Consider the following 16,965-nt stretch of genomic DNA (forward strand, 5'->3'; position numbering starts at 1 on the left):
TGGTATCTCACTCTACACATTTTAGTCACAGCTAGAATAGTGTTCACCCAACAGTGGAAAGAAAAAGAGATACCGGCTAGTGCCCAAATTATAAATAAAGTATTAGAGTGCGCTGAAGCGGACAGAATGACGTATAGGTTGAAAGAAAAAGAGGATTCTTAATTTTTTTAAAGTTGGGACAGTTGGTATCGGTGGTTGAATAAAAGGATTGAGATGAAGTGAGGGTCTAAGTCAATATGAGGAGAGAGATACTTACCTAGATTGAAAGATAATTGTATGAAAAACCATATTTGGGGATTATTTACTTTATTCTGTGTTGTGGGCATAATTATTTATTAATGTGAATTTTTTTTTAATTGTGTCACTAATCCTTGCCATTTCTTTTTCCCTGGTCCTTTACCATCACCACCTCTCCAGTTTAATAGGATGGTGGGGTCATGACTACAAAACCAGGTTTCTCATGGAAAACAGTATGTATATTTCTCCTTCTGTTTTAAATTTGGTGTGTGTGTGTTGAAGGTTTATAAACGGCATCAAAAGTAATAAAATTCCTGCAAAAGGAATAGCAAAGATTCTTTCAGTACAGGGAAATGTTTTCATTCCAACCTGAAATTAAAGACTCAAAAGAGTCAGAAGACAAAAAGAAATGTCCAACTTTATACGGACGATTTGTAAAGGCCTCATTTGGCATCATCTTTCTTCTGTTGGTCTAATGTCTCAACAATAGATAGAAAAAGAAAGAGAGCAGGAGAGAGAAAGCATGTAGGGGAACATTGCCTGGGAATTTAAAAAGCAAACAAACACCAAAATATCAAAAAAAAAAAAAAACCCAGCATTTTTAATACAAAGATAAAATAAATTAGTGGCTTCTACCATTCTAGCCTTAACAGGAAGAAAACTTTGGTTGCTGTGTGGAAATTCCAAATTTTGATATTATTCATTTGGCATCATTATGTCCCTGTCATTTAGCAACCTGTTTCTGTTTAATTTTGATTAGTGTTGTAACATTAACATTTTGTTTATGCTCTTTTTTTATGCATTTAAAATGTACTCGAGAGTCTTGGATTTGCTATACCACATAAGAAGAGTTGGTTTGAGGCAGTACACTAGCTAATAATACTACTGATGCTTTATTGCTTTTTATAAGTGCTCCCATTCAATTGTGCTGTCCTCAAAATAATATGAAAAAAAAATTTTTTTTAAGTTTTTAGTCCTTGATTATTATTGAAAATGACCATTTCTTCAGGGATTAGCATCAAAGTTAAAAAAAAAAAAGGCCTGTTTACTTCTTTCATAAAAGTGTGAATGCTTGTGCAACTTTAATAGTATTTAATCAAATTTATGGGGATTATTTGGTATTATGTTGAAATGATTTTATTACTAAATTTCTACTTTTTGCATTAAAAATATTGAAAATGGTTGACATCCAATTATTTTGATTAGCTGATAGAGTAGCATCAAACTGGATTTGGGGGGCCTGGAGGAAGTTCTCTGCAAGAGAGGACATTCCTATAATATTGAATGCAGCCTAATACCTCTCCAACTATATATACCCAGATTCCTCACACAACTTATTATTGTTACAGAATTGCAACTCACCCCTGGAATCAATGGATTTCGTTTATCCAATCCTTCCATTTTATTGGTCTGTGCTCTTCACGCTAGCTTAGAGGTGAGTAATTATTTTCTGCCAACAGAAGACAGTCAAACAAAGAAAAAAAATTGTTTCATTAGACAATATTCCTTCTTGATGGCAGTAAAATGAAAAATCTCTCCAAAGATGAATGCTGTGGATAATCTGTTATAGTGGTACCTCGGTAAAAGTAAAGGTTCTCCTCGTACATATGTGCTAGTCGTTCCCAACTCTAGGGGATGGTGCTCATCTCCGTTTCAAAGCCAAAGAGCCAGCGCTGTCCGAAGACATCTCCGTGGTCATGTGGCCATCATGACTAAACGCCAAAGTAGCACGGAACACTGTTACTTTCCCACCAAAGGTGGTCCCTATTTTTCTACTTGCATTTTTTACGTGCTTTCGAACTGCTAGGTTGGCAGAAGCTGGGACAAGTAATGGGAGCTCACCCCGTTACATGGCACTAGGGATTCGAACTGCTGAACTGCCAACCAAACAAACAGTGAGTACCAGGACAAAATTTTTGCATCAAAATGAGTTGAGTACCAAATTTGATGAGTTTCAGAGCAGTTGAGTACCAAGGTACCACTGTACTTTCTTTCTCTCGTGACATTGCACACTTTTCTTTGCCCACTGCATTGGTTCCATTGCAGTCCCACGTTGCCCTTTCAGCGGGGACATGAACAGATCCATAGCTAAGTGCTTGAATCAGACAGAAGACAGGAAGGCTTTGAAGCTGGAAATGTGCAATAAATTAATTAATTGAATTAATAAATTGTGTAACTAAAATATGAACATTGTTCCTCTAAATTTATATTTTGGTGCAAAAATCAAGAAGACCGAATAGGCACGGTGTAACATTGAGCTGAGCCAACCCATCAAACTAACTAAGAAAAACTTTATAACAATGAAGCCTTTTGCTTATCCACATTTATTTTTCCCTAGCATCAATTGATAAATTAAGAAAGAAATTAAAATTTGCAAGCCTATATGGGAATGTATTTACTTATTTAGTTCTTTTATTCAATCTAGAGCCCCCTGGCTCCTATTGACTCTTAAGAGGCTTTCACTTTAAAAGCAAGTAATCAGAAAACGTAAGAAAGAAATCATGGATGTATGTCCAGATAAGAAAAAGCATACATACCAAAAAAGATTATGCTATGAAACTACTCTACAGAAGAGCCAGATTTTACCACCATTTTAAATGTAAAAATTGCTCTTATTGGTAATTCTGTTTCTTAGAACAAAGCTACATCGTGGTATAATATTATAGGGACAGAATCTTTTCTTCGGAAAATATGGATAGACTTTCTGGACTAAGAGCATATTCTTGTTGGTTTGTATGCTTTTTCTCATCTGCACTTCCATGATTTGTTTCTTCTTCTTATTATTTGTTTTAAACTGAAAGTTTCCTGGAGTCAATAGGAGTCAAGGGATTCTAAATTAAAGGAGTAAATAAATATATTCCACTATAAGTTTTCAAATTTTAATTTCTTTCTTAATTTATCAGTTGAAGCTAGGGAAAACTAAATGTCTGTCAGCAGAAGGCTTCATTGTTATGAAGTTTTTATCAGTCAATCCTGTGAATTGTTGCACAGAATGCTGAAGCAAGCATCACATAAAGGAACCAGAGTTTTAACCTCAAGTAAAATCTCCAAATTTCATACGAATACTGGGAAGCAATATATCCTGGAATATTATTCATTTCTGAGTTACACATCAGTGATTTTTTCAAAGAAAAGAATAACATAGAATTTAATATATCAAGTCTTGTTTCTGTGAACAGAAGATCTAATGTACCTCGCATGTCTTCACTTAGTTGCTTTGTAGAAAACAATTAGCAATCTTTGGGGAAACCTAATATAATGGGTGTTGATTCATAATTTGCTACTTACATACTGATTTCTATCAGAAGCTAATGTAGTGTGTATATCTTTGAAAAATGTTATTTGACAGCCATCCATATCCTTTGATATTCACACATATTTTTATTCATCTCAGGCTGCCGAAGTCTCACTTGGGGACATTTTGGAAGTGAAAACCAAGCTATTTTTTTCCCTCCTAAATTGCATTGCCAGTAAAACAAAACAAAACAAAATCAATCACAGAATTACTAATAACCTAGAGAGTTTTATTTGAAAACATTAAGATTTAAAATTCTGCATTAAGAAATGCCAAGGGGATATGGCAGTGTATTGTATGCGAGAGGGTGTGAGTGAGAGTGTGCATTTATTTATTCATTTATTTATTCGTTCATTCGTTCTGTTTAGCAATTAATTTGGTTTACCCTTAAAACATCTTTTGTATTTTGTAAACTTTATATGACCTTAGAGATGATACTCTGCTCTGACCCAGATGGTGCTTACAAATGAGGGTGGGGGGATCTGTCATTTAGCCCACTGCAGGGGGTCAAAGGCAGGAAGAGCACATCAGTTTCTACGAACTTCCCTTTTTGTGTATGCATTTCACTTTTGGCACAGTCAGGATTCCCTTGCGCTAATTGCTGTAGTACAGTGAAATAGACAGTCTCTGGCAAAAGATGACACTTACGAAATGGTCTGCCATCTTGCACAGGGGTACATTAAGCAGAAGGTACAGTTTATAAAGAAACAGCTGAACAAGGCAAGGGTTAACGCACAACAAAGGCAGTTTTCCTTGTACAGGGAAAGAACATTTGTGATGGAAACATTGTTCTTCATTCGTATATTTCCTCTACAAAATCTTTATAAGTGTAACTCCAGCTGGGAAGGATCTACAGCAAGTCATTTCCTAAAAGTTTCTGCAATATGAGATGACTTCTGTGGCCTTCCTCATGCTGTCAAGTAGTATTTTTTAAATCCCTTTCTCTCCCCAAGTCCTAGTTCATTAAAGTTGTGGAATATTTGTTCCCAATGCCATCATGATAACAAAGGGAGCCTCATGCTCTCAATCCACATGTTTCCTACAAGACCTACTATCCCTGGGAAGCAGTTGTAACTTTATGCTGTTCCCTTCTTGGGAATGTCTGATCATCCTTGAAACACAACATACAGAAGCAGAGAAGAACAGTACTTAGAAGATAACGCGCATGTAATTAATCTAGCAAGAGATAATTTTCAAGTGTATTTGCTACAATACATGGTGTTTGCAGAGAATGGAAGGGATCTTAGGGAAATGATTGCTTAATATGTCTGAAATGTCATTACATTATGGGGACACTATAAAAGAAATGGGTTAGCTGTAAATTTGGGAAACTTTGACTTTTGGGTTTTCCTACTAACATGATATTGCTAGTGCTCAAATAAATCAAAATAGAGTATTGTGTGGTTGAAATGGTTCATTTTAGGCTGTCTTTGTAGAGAAAGGAATGTTCTTTTATGCAGCGATTGTGTTTTTGTTTGCTTGTTTGTTTTAATTAGATCTTTGCTCAAACTACAATGAAGTGCCTGAGAAGGAAATCCATGCTTCTTACTGGTTACTTGGAGTATTTGATAAGGCACTATTATGACAAAGATAGAAATGACCCTGAAAAGCCCCTTATAAAAATGATCACACCATCCCACCCTGAAAAAAGAGGATGCCAGCTTACCTTACTTTTCTCTATTCCAATCAAAGATGTTTTTAAAGAACTAGAAAAACGAGGAGTCTGTGTAAGTAACCTAGGTTTATGTTGGAAACTTCAAAATGCTTTTATTTTATGGGAGTGCCATGTTAATTCTAGAATAGCATTGGCATTATAATATGCAGGATAGAATAATCAAAACAAAATAAAGTTTAAAGTAGCATTTCCACAGTTAATAAATATTGAGTGTTGGCCTCGTGGTTTCAGGGAACAGGAAGTAGGATAGGTGAGATGCAGTAGCATTTCTGGATCATCGCAAGAATCACTTGAGAGTTTTCATACACAAGTCATAAAATTATGACCAAGGCTAAGCTACAGAACCCTGTAATAAATATGCAACAATTTTTGGAAAATTGGAACTGGATAGCATAAAGTTGGAGGTGGATATACAATAGCATTAAATAGTGTAAAGCAGGAGCCAGCAATGCTGGGAGTTGAAGTCCACAGGTCTGCAAAGTTGCCAACATTGAACACTCCTGGTCTAAAGGTTGGTTGGTTGATTTCCTTTGTTTCTTCTTAAAAATACTTTCTTTTTTTAACAATTCCTTCAAACCACTGCCCAAAGAAAATGTCCCCGGAAAATTACGCTGTATAATTTTATAATGCAGCTTTTGTGAACCTTGTATGAAAGGAAAATTATGGTCTGGTGGATTTTGGTTCCTTCCACCAATGAAAGACAAGTCTGGTTCTAATACCTTAAAATTATGAGACTTGTTAGAGTATTATGTTTCCAGTTTTGTGACTAAAGAAAAAGATGAGATGGTCATTGGGATTATCATTTCACCCAAGAACAAAGTAATGATTGGAAAGACACTCTAAAAATGGGGGGGGGGTTTGAAGACTTTTTGAAGTCCTATTGCAATTCATGTAATTGTCTTAAAAACAGTATGGGAATGATTTGTCATTTTGTTCTTCCAGATTACAGGGCAAAAGGTTTGTAGGAAAGTATGCGGGCTGATTAGTATTCTAACAAAAGTACACAAATGTTACACATGTGGGTTTTTTTGTATTTTCACTTTGACAAGCCAACACAAAGGTGTTCAATTTGTGGAATATTTATCTGGGTGTTTTGCAGTGCGACATGCGGGAACCTGATGCTCTCCGGGTTGCCCCAGTTCCTCTCTACAATACTTTCCAGGATGTGCACAACTTCGTTGAAATCCTAGGATCTGCAATTGCAGCTGCGAAGTAGACAGCAAATTCAAAGTTGGTTTCCTGATCTTATTGATGACATAACTGTATCTTTATCCTCTTCTCCTGACCAAATGCATCGGAGATTTTGAACAAGTTTGGGAGTGTGGGTGGGATTTCTTCCAGATTTGGCCATATTCTACTGCTTTACTTCCAAAGATTAATTCACTTTCATATTGGATTGTAATGTGCTTTTTATTAAAACTCATGGTTTCACACACTGAGAGTTTTGTGTGACATCATTATGCAGAACAGGACTTTCGATCATTCCTGTTTGTGTGATACTTTTCTGTGTAAACTGCATTCCACATTAAGTGGCAAGCAGCCACCTTTCTCTCTCCATTGCTTGGGAGGGACCTTTATAGCCTGCACATAAAGAGTAGAAACTTCTTGACACTTTGTGCTGTCACCATGAATGGCTAGCAATTCATTGACTTCATATTGTTGACTCAAATACAAAAGGAACCATAACTCTTTTTCAAGGACTGAGATCTGTTTTTAAAGGTGTTATCCAAATAGTGCTATTGATAACCTTTTAGGTACGATGTATTTTATGTTTGATCTGTGATTTATTTTAAAGAGAATATTAATTGTCAGAATAAATTAATATCTTAAATGTTTCATATTCTTCACTATGTAAGAATTCACAAAGGATTTGTAGACTTATAGAATGTATAAGTTGGAAGGGTCTTGTGCTAGAATCACCAACTAAAGGAAAATGAGGAATCAAAAGGCATTCCAGCATGGAATCGCTCAATGGGTGGAAATGAAAGAGGTCAGACTATTTATGCCTTTATCTGCTATTTCCCAAGGGAATGCAATCAGTCTGGTAAGATTCTTGTAAATGAATGGCTGATCAACATAAACTGCTTTGGCCTACGCATGGAATTGTTCTGATTCCTTGTGCCTGACAAGTCTGGATTCCTTCAATGTAGGAATCAACCCGTTGGTATCTAATCAATTGCAAACCTCCAATGAGGAGAGTCAACCATTGTTTTGGAGAGATTGTTTCACTGCTTAAAAACTCCTTCATCAAAACATTATTCTTAATATTAAGCCTTGTTATCCTTTCTTTTAAGTTCAACTCACTAGTCCTTGTCTACACAGACTTTGCATTGGATTGTTCTACACATTTCTGATCATGTTGAGGCATTATTAATGAATAGAGTTTCTAGAGCATTTTTCTGGACTTGGTGGGCACTGATATTTGAGAGATTTAATGCATACTTCAGCATGTGTTGGGTTTCCTCGTTTAACCTGGAAGCTGTTCTGTGCTTTATCTTGTGTTAGGACCTATATTAGAAATCTGTTAGGACCTATATTAGAAACTGCTTTCCCCAGTGTGACAAAAACTGAGAGGTGAATATCAGACTATGTTAGGTTTTGGCCAATGTTATTGTCATGTCTCATCATGCTGCTGAATATTAGCAAGTGAAACTAGTGTTTTATGTATAGTAGTGGTTCTCAGGTTCTAAAATTAAAGCATTTTTCAGTAGTGGGGCATAAAGAAACATAACTGTTCTTGGATTGCAAAGCACCATTGAATGGTGATTAACACATGAAACATTCTGTTATAGTTTACTGACTTGTTTAGCTATTGCTAGCTTTGAGAAGATGTTTTGACAAAATAATATCCTATTTCAATTAATTTCCTTGATATTGTAATATTAGCAATGGGCTATTCTGGGTATTTTTCTAACAGTTGTAGCATAATGATTTTATGATTAACTTTTTTACAGAATGCATCTTACGATAATACTCAAAGTTAACATTAGGTGTCAGCATTTTACATATTATTTCATGAGAACTAAACTACCGGAAAGCTGCAGCAAAACGATGAAAGTTTCAAACTTTCATTTCTACAGCTGTCAATTAACATCTCTGAAATAAAAATAAAACACACCATGTTTCTCGAGTGCTTAGCTCTTTCCATACGAAACACAATGTAACATCAACATTTTAAATAAAGATCCGTATTGTACTTAATTTTGTAATGTTTTGGAAGGATCTTTTTTTGGCTAACACAACACATGAAGAGCAAAAAGGAGAAAAGCAACAGAAAGATATGTAAAGGAAGCCTGCTGTGCCTGCCAGAAATGTAGAAATAATAAAAAAAGAATGACTGATGACCAAGATGCATTGCTTGGCCTCATCCATTCTGTCCAAAAACCTTTCTTTGAGTGAGGCTCTGTTTTCATTCAAGGCTACGTTCATCACAGTGCTGGAAAAGATTTGCAGCTAGAGGTGTGGGCCATGCAGACAGTTGTGGAAGTACTGGAGTTTATTTTACACAGTTACAATCTACATCCCATGTCCTTTCTTGCAAGGTCCCATTTCAGAGCTCAGTATTTTTGCAAGTAAAGGAAACTTACTTGCTTATATATATAGCTACCCACCTCACTGAAAGCAATTGTGGCGGTACTGACAATAAATAAAAATAAATTTTAAAAGGAATACAAATACGAAAACCATAATAAATGTAATAAAAAACCCAAGTACAAACAAAGTGAAGAGAGAATTGGAAAGTGGCCCTCTCATCAATGGAACCATCTAACAACATAAAACTTGTACTTATTGGTGTAAACCAGGGATGTCAAATTTACGTTGTTATGTGATGTATCACGACTTTTTTCCCCTTCGCTAAACTGGACGTGGGCACAGCCAGCGCATGATGCATCCAGCCCATGGACTGGCAGTTAGACAGCTCTGGTCTAAACCAAACTCAATAGAAGCTAGTCATGAATGACTTACTGGATTGTAGTAGAAAGGACTGCCAACCATATGCAGCTTTCCTTAGAAGATCATGTGACGGCTGGGGCCAGGGGGGCTTTCTATCAGGTTCGCCTGATTTACCAGTTGCGTCCCTTTCTGGACCGGGAAGCCTTGCGCACGGTCACTCATGCCCTCGTCATTTCCCGTCTGGACTACTGTAATGCTCTCTACATGGGGCTCCCCTTGAAGAACACTCGGAGGTTCCAGCTGGTCCAGAATGCGGCCGCGCAGGTGATTATGGGAGTGACATGGCGCACCCATGTAACACCTCTCCTGCGCGAGCTGCACTGGCTCCCGGTGGTCTTCCCGGTGCGATTCAAGGTGCTGGTTACCATCTTTAAAGCGCTCCATGGCTTAGGACCTGGGTACTTACGACATCACCTTCTGCCACCGATAGCCTCCCACCGGCCAATACGCTCCCACAGAGAGTGACTCCTCAGGGTGCCTTCGGTCAAACAATGCCGACTGGCGACCCCCAGGGGGAAAGCCTTCTCTGTGGGGGCACCTGCCCTCTGGAATGAATTGCCCCCAGAGATACCTATGATCCCTGATCTATGCACCTTTCGCCGGGCCCTCAAGACCCTATTATTTCATCAATACTAACTGTTAACAGGTTGTTTCTGTTTTTAACACATGGCGGCCAGATTATTTAATATGTTTTTTTAAACTGTTTTTTAACTTTTATATATTTGTTGGTTTTATTTTTTGGCTGTGCACCGCCCTGAGTCCTTCGGGAGAAGGGTGGTATAAAAAGTTTAATAAATAATAAAATAATAATAATATGTTTGGTTACTTTTTTAACATCAACAGGAGACTGCTGGGTGAGGTATTCCATCACCATGGAGTGGGATATCATCAGTATGTTCATGATATTGTACATTTCTACTTCTGGGAAATTAAGTGTTGTCATGACCATCTTATTCTGTCCCCTGGAGGGGGCAGGATGGGCCCTGAATGGAGACAACAAGCTTCAGCTGAATTCTGGCAAGACTGAGTAGCTTTGATTTCGGAAGGGGAGGATTCAAGGATTTTTGGTGCTGAATGAAGTAGCACTACCCTAGACAGACTCAGTGTGAAACCTGAAGATCTTCCTAGACTCATGATTCTGTTCTGTCCCCGTCCCACATGCACACACACCAACAGACGTCCAAGAGTTAAAAACCAAACCAGCCGACAAAATCCTTATCCTTATGATAATGGAATTTGGCACCAATCTAGTGGCTGCCTGCCAAGAGTTTATTATTCACGAAGGGAAGAGATAATGTCTCTCCGCTTCTGGTACATCAAAGTAAAATGTTCAATAATTACAGAGTAACTTAAGTCCAAATATAATCCAGCAAAGTCTATAGCAAAAGTCCGGCAATGCAGAATGGCGTGGAAGCTTTCAGCTTTGTTCGTCACAAGGTTTGACTGGCCACCACGCTCCCTTTTATACCCTGTGGGGTGTGGTCCAGTGACTCAGCCTAATCTCTGGCACACCTTTTCTTCTGTTGTGCGCGCTTATCTCTGCGACGCTGTCGAGGATCCAGCCAAGACTCATTACTCTCATCACTGTCCACCTGTGGCTGCGTAGACGTGCTTGGCCCCGGCCCTATCTCTTGCCCTTCGGCAGACACTGAAGGCATTGCCAAAGAGGAGGGTTCTGGAGAGGGAGGCCTTGCCAACTCCTCTCCTTCACTCTCGGAGTCCTCTCCTGCCGATGACACAGGCTCAGGTAACGGAGCCACAACAGACTCCTGCTCAATAAGCAGGTGGCAGTTGTGGCCAGGTGAATCTTTGCAGAACCAGCTATTCCTGGATCAGCAGGCCCTGCTTATGGTCATCCATGCCCTAGTCACTTCCAGATCACACTACCGCAATGTGCTCTACGTGAGTTGCCCTTGAAAAAGTATATGGAAGCTTCAACCGGTACAGAATATAGCAGTGCAGGCAGTCAGGTGTGGTCCTAGAACAGCATATTACACCTCTGCTACGCAAGCTACATTGTTTGCCATTTCAGAGTGGGACCACTAAAATCTTAAATCACTTGTTATTATATTGCCTATTTTCTGCTGATATGTACTTAGAATTTATAATCCATGTTTAATATTTCCTGTTATCCAAAGATCATTTACAACTTTGTTTTTACCTACATTTGATTGTACTACTTTAAGTATACCCTGTTTTCCCCAAAGATACCCCTTGATAATAAGTCCAATCGGGCTTTTGAGCGCATAGCAATAAGACCAAACGCTTATTTCAGGGTTCAAAAAAATATAAGATAAGGTCTTATTTTCAGGGAAACACGGTAGTCTACTGTGTTATATATGTGTAAAACACATAGCCCATTAATTGATACATCTAATTAGATTTATGATTACTACTTTCCTACACTCAACCAATATGTTTATGGTATTAAATTTTACTATCTCCTGATCATTGACTATAATAAAGATTCTATTCTATTCTGGTCAAAGTGGAATCTTGAAGTACAGTCAATTTAGCAAATAGCTCAACACATATTTCTTTTCAGCCTTTGAAAAATTACTTAGAATATAGAATAACAGGGTTGGAAGAGACCTTGGAGGACTTTAGTCCATTCCCTACTCGAGCAGATGATTTTATACCACTCTGGTCAAATTGTTGTTCAATCTTTTCATAAAAACTTGGAGCGCACACAATTTCTGGGGGCAAACTGTTCCACTGATTAATTGTTCTCATTGTCAGGAAATTTGTACACCTGATATACTTTCTCTAAAGAATGGAATGGAATGGAAAACAGAACAGAATAGAATAGAATAGAATTTCTATACCTGTGCTTTTGGGTTTTTATTTTATTGCCTAAGGGTAAGACCTTACTTTTCTCACTACTGAATTGCATTTTGCTGGTTAGGGCCCAGTGTTCACATTTGTCAAGGTCTTTCTGAATCTTGGGTCTATCATCTAAAGTCTCTCCTATTTCCCCCAGCTTGATGCTTGCAAATCTGATGAGTTCCCCATCTGTCCCTTCAAGATCATTTATGAAAATGTTGAATAGTACTGGGCCTAAGACAGAAACTAGATAACATTTGCTGCTTGGTAAAATTTAATATTCATTGGAAAAGTCCCTCATGTTGAGAAAGATTGAAGGCAAAAGGAGAAGGGGATGGCAGAGGATGAGATGGTAAGATAGCGTCATTGACTCAATGAAGATGAACTTGGAGAAGCTTTGGGAGACAGTGCAGGACAGAGGGGCCTGGCGTGTTGTGGTCCATTGGGATCCAACAACAACAAAAAGTTTAATGTGTTTTGTTATGATATGGAGTTGAAGTTTATTAAAATGTTTGTTTGCATTGTTCTAAAAAGACAGCCATTTTAAACAGAGATATACATATCTTAATATATCTATTTTCCTATATAACAATAGAGGGAAAGTATTTGTTTTAAACAAATATTCATAGGAATCTGCCACTTAGATCTTAAAACTACTGTGTGATTTAGAGATGAGATTTCTAGAATAGCTGCCTTTCACAGCAGTACTTTGAAGAAATGAACACAAATGAACAAAGTGAATGCGAATTGCTGTCTACAAGGCTAAACTTTTGAATATATTTCAAGAGTTGAGAAATAAATTTATATGCCTCCGACACTTATAATTTGAACATGATACGGATCAGTAATTCCAGTTTGGGTACCATTTTTATTACTTTAATGTACTCTTCTATGCATCATTTTATGTTGCCTGTTAAATATAAGTGAAAATTGATTGGGGCATTTCTCTATGGAATTTTATCTTTATTTCATCATAATTACTTCTTATTTGAATAATGACAGTTGAACTGCCTCATTCAATTTGTATTTTTTAAGCGCTGAAGTCACAATAAAAGCAAATAACTTAAATTCCGAAGCCATTAGTATGGCAGAGAAGACATTAGGAAAACAAAATCTTGCGATGCTGTAATTTCCCTGAAAGGAAAATGTTTTGATGGCTATTTATAATCCTTTCTGGTGGGATCTAATAAATGTCTCCTGAACAACAGTTTCTGCAACTTTCAGAGAGACTTGCAAAGATCTTAAGCCAAGACCTTATAAATAGAAAAGGAAAATTCATATAGTCAGTAAATCTTAGTGATTGTTTTAAAGCTGAAATTGAATGCTGCATGTACTCAAAAAGTATGTTTTAAATTCAATACAGCTGTGGAGCTCTATTTTACCAATAAACAGTTCATCAGATTTTTCTTCTCTCTGACATTTACATGTAATCAAAAATACATTTTAATACTCCAAGGTATGAATTTCAAAGTCCCCTTTATCACTGTATTCATTTCTGAGCCATTAATCAAATATTATGAAAGTTTTTAATATGTACAAAAAAAAAAAACAACCCTAAGCAGTGGATCATGCATTCAGAATGTGGGTTTCAGAGGTTTAAACGAAGTAATATGATTGAGTGATACAATACATGCATACAATCACTTAAATGAGGAAAAAGCATATTTTATTTTACTCATTACAGTACACCCATATAGAGCCGCAGTGGCGCAGTGGTTAGAGTGCAGTACTGCAGGCTACTTCTGCTGATCACCGCTGCCAGCAGTTTGGCAGATCGAATTTCACCAGGTTCAAGGTTGACTCATCCTTCCATCCTTCTGAGGTGGGTAAAATGAGGACCCAGATTGTTGGGGGCAATATGCTTGACTCTGTAAACCGCTTAGAGAGGGCTGTAAAGCACTATGAAGCGGTATATAAGTCTAAGTGCTATTGCTATATAAATGGCAAAATCAGTGAGTTGGGCAAAACCATGTATATATCTCAACTAATCTTCTAAGAAGTGATATCAAAGAGGAATAGCCATTAATGTGACCACTCTTTTGTCATTCTTGATCTAGGTATGGGGGGGTACAAAGTTCTTTTTAAAAGAAATTACAGGCTTATAGGTTACCACCATAAAAATGCATTAACCGACATTCCAGTAACTGACACAGATAAGGAACATTTAACTATTTGATTCATTATGTAATTAGGGTTGGTTTTTTTAAAAAAAAAAACATGGGTTTTTTATTTTTTATAAAAACCCCAAATGCAAAATATTTACCCAGCACAAGGACATTTCTAGTGAAATACAACTGAACAGAATCTGTGATATGAAAAACCATCCTGCCTCACTCCCTTCACTTTTGGAGAGCAAGGGGAAATTATAGCCTGTTGATATGAGATTCCAATCTAGCCTAAATCAAAAGTTCACTTTGTTTTAAATACAGCAAGAGCACACATTTGATGTCACTTGTAAATCACCTCTGGCAAGAACAGGATGGGGAAGGTGCATCCATTCTTTCCTTGAATTTTCAGCAGCTTCCAATAGTATCAATCATGAAGTCTTTCTGGACTAGCTTTGAAGGTTAGGAGTGACCAGTTCTTATTGTCCTAGTTCTCACCCTTCCACACTTTATTATCAAGGCCAACTGAGCACTGGTAACAGCCCATATTATGACTTACCTTGTAGCAATAAGGGCAGTACAGTACAGTGCAGTGCAATTACCCCTCTGTTCTTATTGAATATGCTGGTAGCTGTCCAGAAGCCTTGTTTTGGATAACCAGATCTCTTCTGGGTAAGAGATCTTTGCTGCTCACTATGAGGAACATTCTTGGCATCTGATTGTCACTGCGTTATTTTATTTCCCAGCTGAGCTTCATTATTTTTGGACTAATAGACTTACTGTAGTTTGCCAAGTTCCTTATCAGTAAGCTACTACGCATGTCCATCCACCCACATTCCTTGCTTCACACTCTTCCTTTGTTCTCCTGCCAGCAAGGTCCGGCTTGGACCGGCAGGAGACCTCGCTTGCCAAAATGTAACAATTAACTTTTCTTAGTTAGTGAGGTGTTTTATTTTCTTTATAACAAATAAATGAGTTTTATTAGAAACCTTTCCTCGCGTTTCTTTTTCAGAATATTGCAACTTGGAATAAGCCTCGATTCATCTCCTCTAAACCAGGGTAATTAGTCCCAGAACCAAACATGGGATTAATAAATGCCCTGACACTGATAAAGTTGTTCATCTACTGTGGCTGTGTGGACCCTTCGGGGGTGACCGAAACATGTCTGAGGCTTGTTATCTGGGAGGAATTTGAACCAGTTGCTCTTGAAGAAATAGACAGCATCTTTGGAGCGATGAGCACCTATGTTTTGGCTCCATGCCTGGCTGACCTCCTGAGGTGGCATGTGGTTGGATCCAAGCAGTGATTAATGTCTCTTTGCAGGAGTGGGCATCTGCCCTGATGTAAATAATACTGCACTCCCTTCCCAAGAGGTCATTCTTGAGCCCCACAGTATAGGACAACTTTTGTCCATTCTCCAGTCTTCCATTTTTAGGGAAGGTGGTGCAGAGCTACAAAGGATCCTGGATGAGATTACCCTAACCCTTTTCAGTATGGGCACAGGCCAGGGCAAAACACTGAAAAAGCATCAGGCACACTTGTTGATGAACTTTGGAAGGTTCGGGGTGGAGGGTAGAGCAACCATTCTGGCCTGCCTGGGCTTCTCAGCTGCTTTTATACCATCAACATCTGGACCAGCTGCATGAAAGAGGTAACAGTTTTCTTTTCCCATGTCTGGCTTCCTCTTTTTCTTATTGTTCTTTTTAAAACATTTATTTTTAAACAGCCTCAGCACATATTAGCAAGAAATGAAGGTAGCACAACAACACAAGAATTTCTAATCCAAAGGGAAGGGTTCTTAAACTGAAAAAATTCTTCTCTCATCAAATGTTAAAACAACAAATATAAAAGGTACACGCCACTTCACCCTCAAGTCCAAAATCAAATGTCATAATAGCATATTTTCTGTTGCATTGTGGACACTGCAGTCAGGATGTGGGTTTCATCCTTCGGTAGGCGGAGCAAATTAGAACCAATGGAAGGAAATTACAAGGAAGCAGAAGTCAGTGAAATAGTAGCAAAAATGTTTCTTGTTCAACACTGCAATAGGTGTTAACATTTATTGTAACAATTGGAGCATAGTCTGGACAGCTTTGGTTCAAGAATGCTCTGCAGCTTTTGCAGTGAGAGGGGACTAAGATAGATGCTCTCCAGTTCTTGAACTCTCAGCCTACTTGTGACTTTTATTTTGCATTGCTGTCTATACACAGAAGCCTTCAAAACTGGCATCTCTCAATGGTTTTGCTGAACAAAGGAGAGTTTGTGACTTTCCATAGGGGTGGAACTGACGGCCTAAGACCGTGATGGCTAACCTATGCCACAGGTGGCAAGTGTAGCCATATCAGTGGGCACTCGAGCTCATCTCCAGCGCACATGTGCGCACTGGCCAGCTGATTTTTGGGCTTTCTGGACCCTCCAGAAGTAGGAAAACAGGTTGTTTCCTGCCTCCAAAGGGCCTCAGTGGTGAGGAAGGCCAGTTTTTCTCTCTCACCTTGCTCCAGAGCCTTTCTAGGAGTCTGGGGAGGGCGAAAAGGGCCTTCCCCACTTCCAGTGGGAACGGAAGTTGGCAAACAGGCTGTTTCTGGCCTCTGGAGGGCCTTGGGGGGGAGGCTCTTTTCGCCTTCCCCAGACTCCTAGAGAGGCTCTGGAGGCTGGGGACAGCAAAAAATGGGCCTTCTGGTCCCACTGGAAATTGGCAAATGGGCCATTTCTGGCCTCTGGAGGGCCTCCGGGGGGGGGAGGCCATTTTCACCCTCCCCAGACTCCTAGAGAGGCTCTGGAGCCAGGTGAGAGAGAAAAACGGGCCTACCGGTCTATCATGTGCCAGAAGCAGGGGGAGCAGGGGGGTTGCGCACGCATGTGCAGGGGCGGGGCTC

General features: G+C 38.6%; 1 protein-coding gene across 6 annotated transcripts in view; it reads left to right on the forward strand.

Annotated features, from left to right (window-relative positions):
- The window catches only part of KYNU (kynureninase), a 130,599-nt gene extending 123,957 nt beyond the window's left edge, over positions 1–6,642 (forward strand). For all 6 annotated transcript variants that reach the window (XM_034424575.3, XM_034424566.3, XM_034424548.3 and 3 more), the window contains 4 exons: positions 418–470; positions 1,587–1,672; positions 5,029–5,259; positions 6,307–6,642. In XM_034424575.3, coding sequence (XP_034280466.1) covers positions 418–470; positions 1,587–1,672; positions 5,029–5,259; positions 6,307–6,423 — 487 coding nt within the window. In that variant the 3' untranslated portion in view covers positions 6,424–6,642. The remainder of the gene's footprint in view (positions 1–417; positions 471–1,586; positions 1,673–5,028; positions 5,260–6,306) is intronic.
- The last annotated feature ends 10,323 nt before the right edge of the window (positions 6,643–16,965 follow it).

Source organism: Pantherophis guttatus, chromosome 1, assembly GCF_059756535.1.
Source record: "Pantherophis guttatus breed Tessera chromosome 1, ASM5975653v1, whole genome shotgun sequence".
NCBI classification, from domain to species: domain Eukaryota; kingdom Metazoa; phylum Chordata; class Lepidosauria; order Squamata; family Colubridae; genus Pantherophis; species Pantherophis guttatus.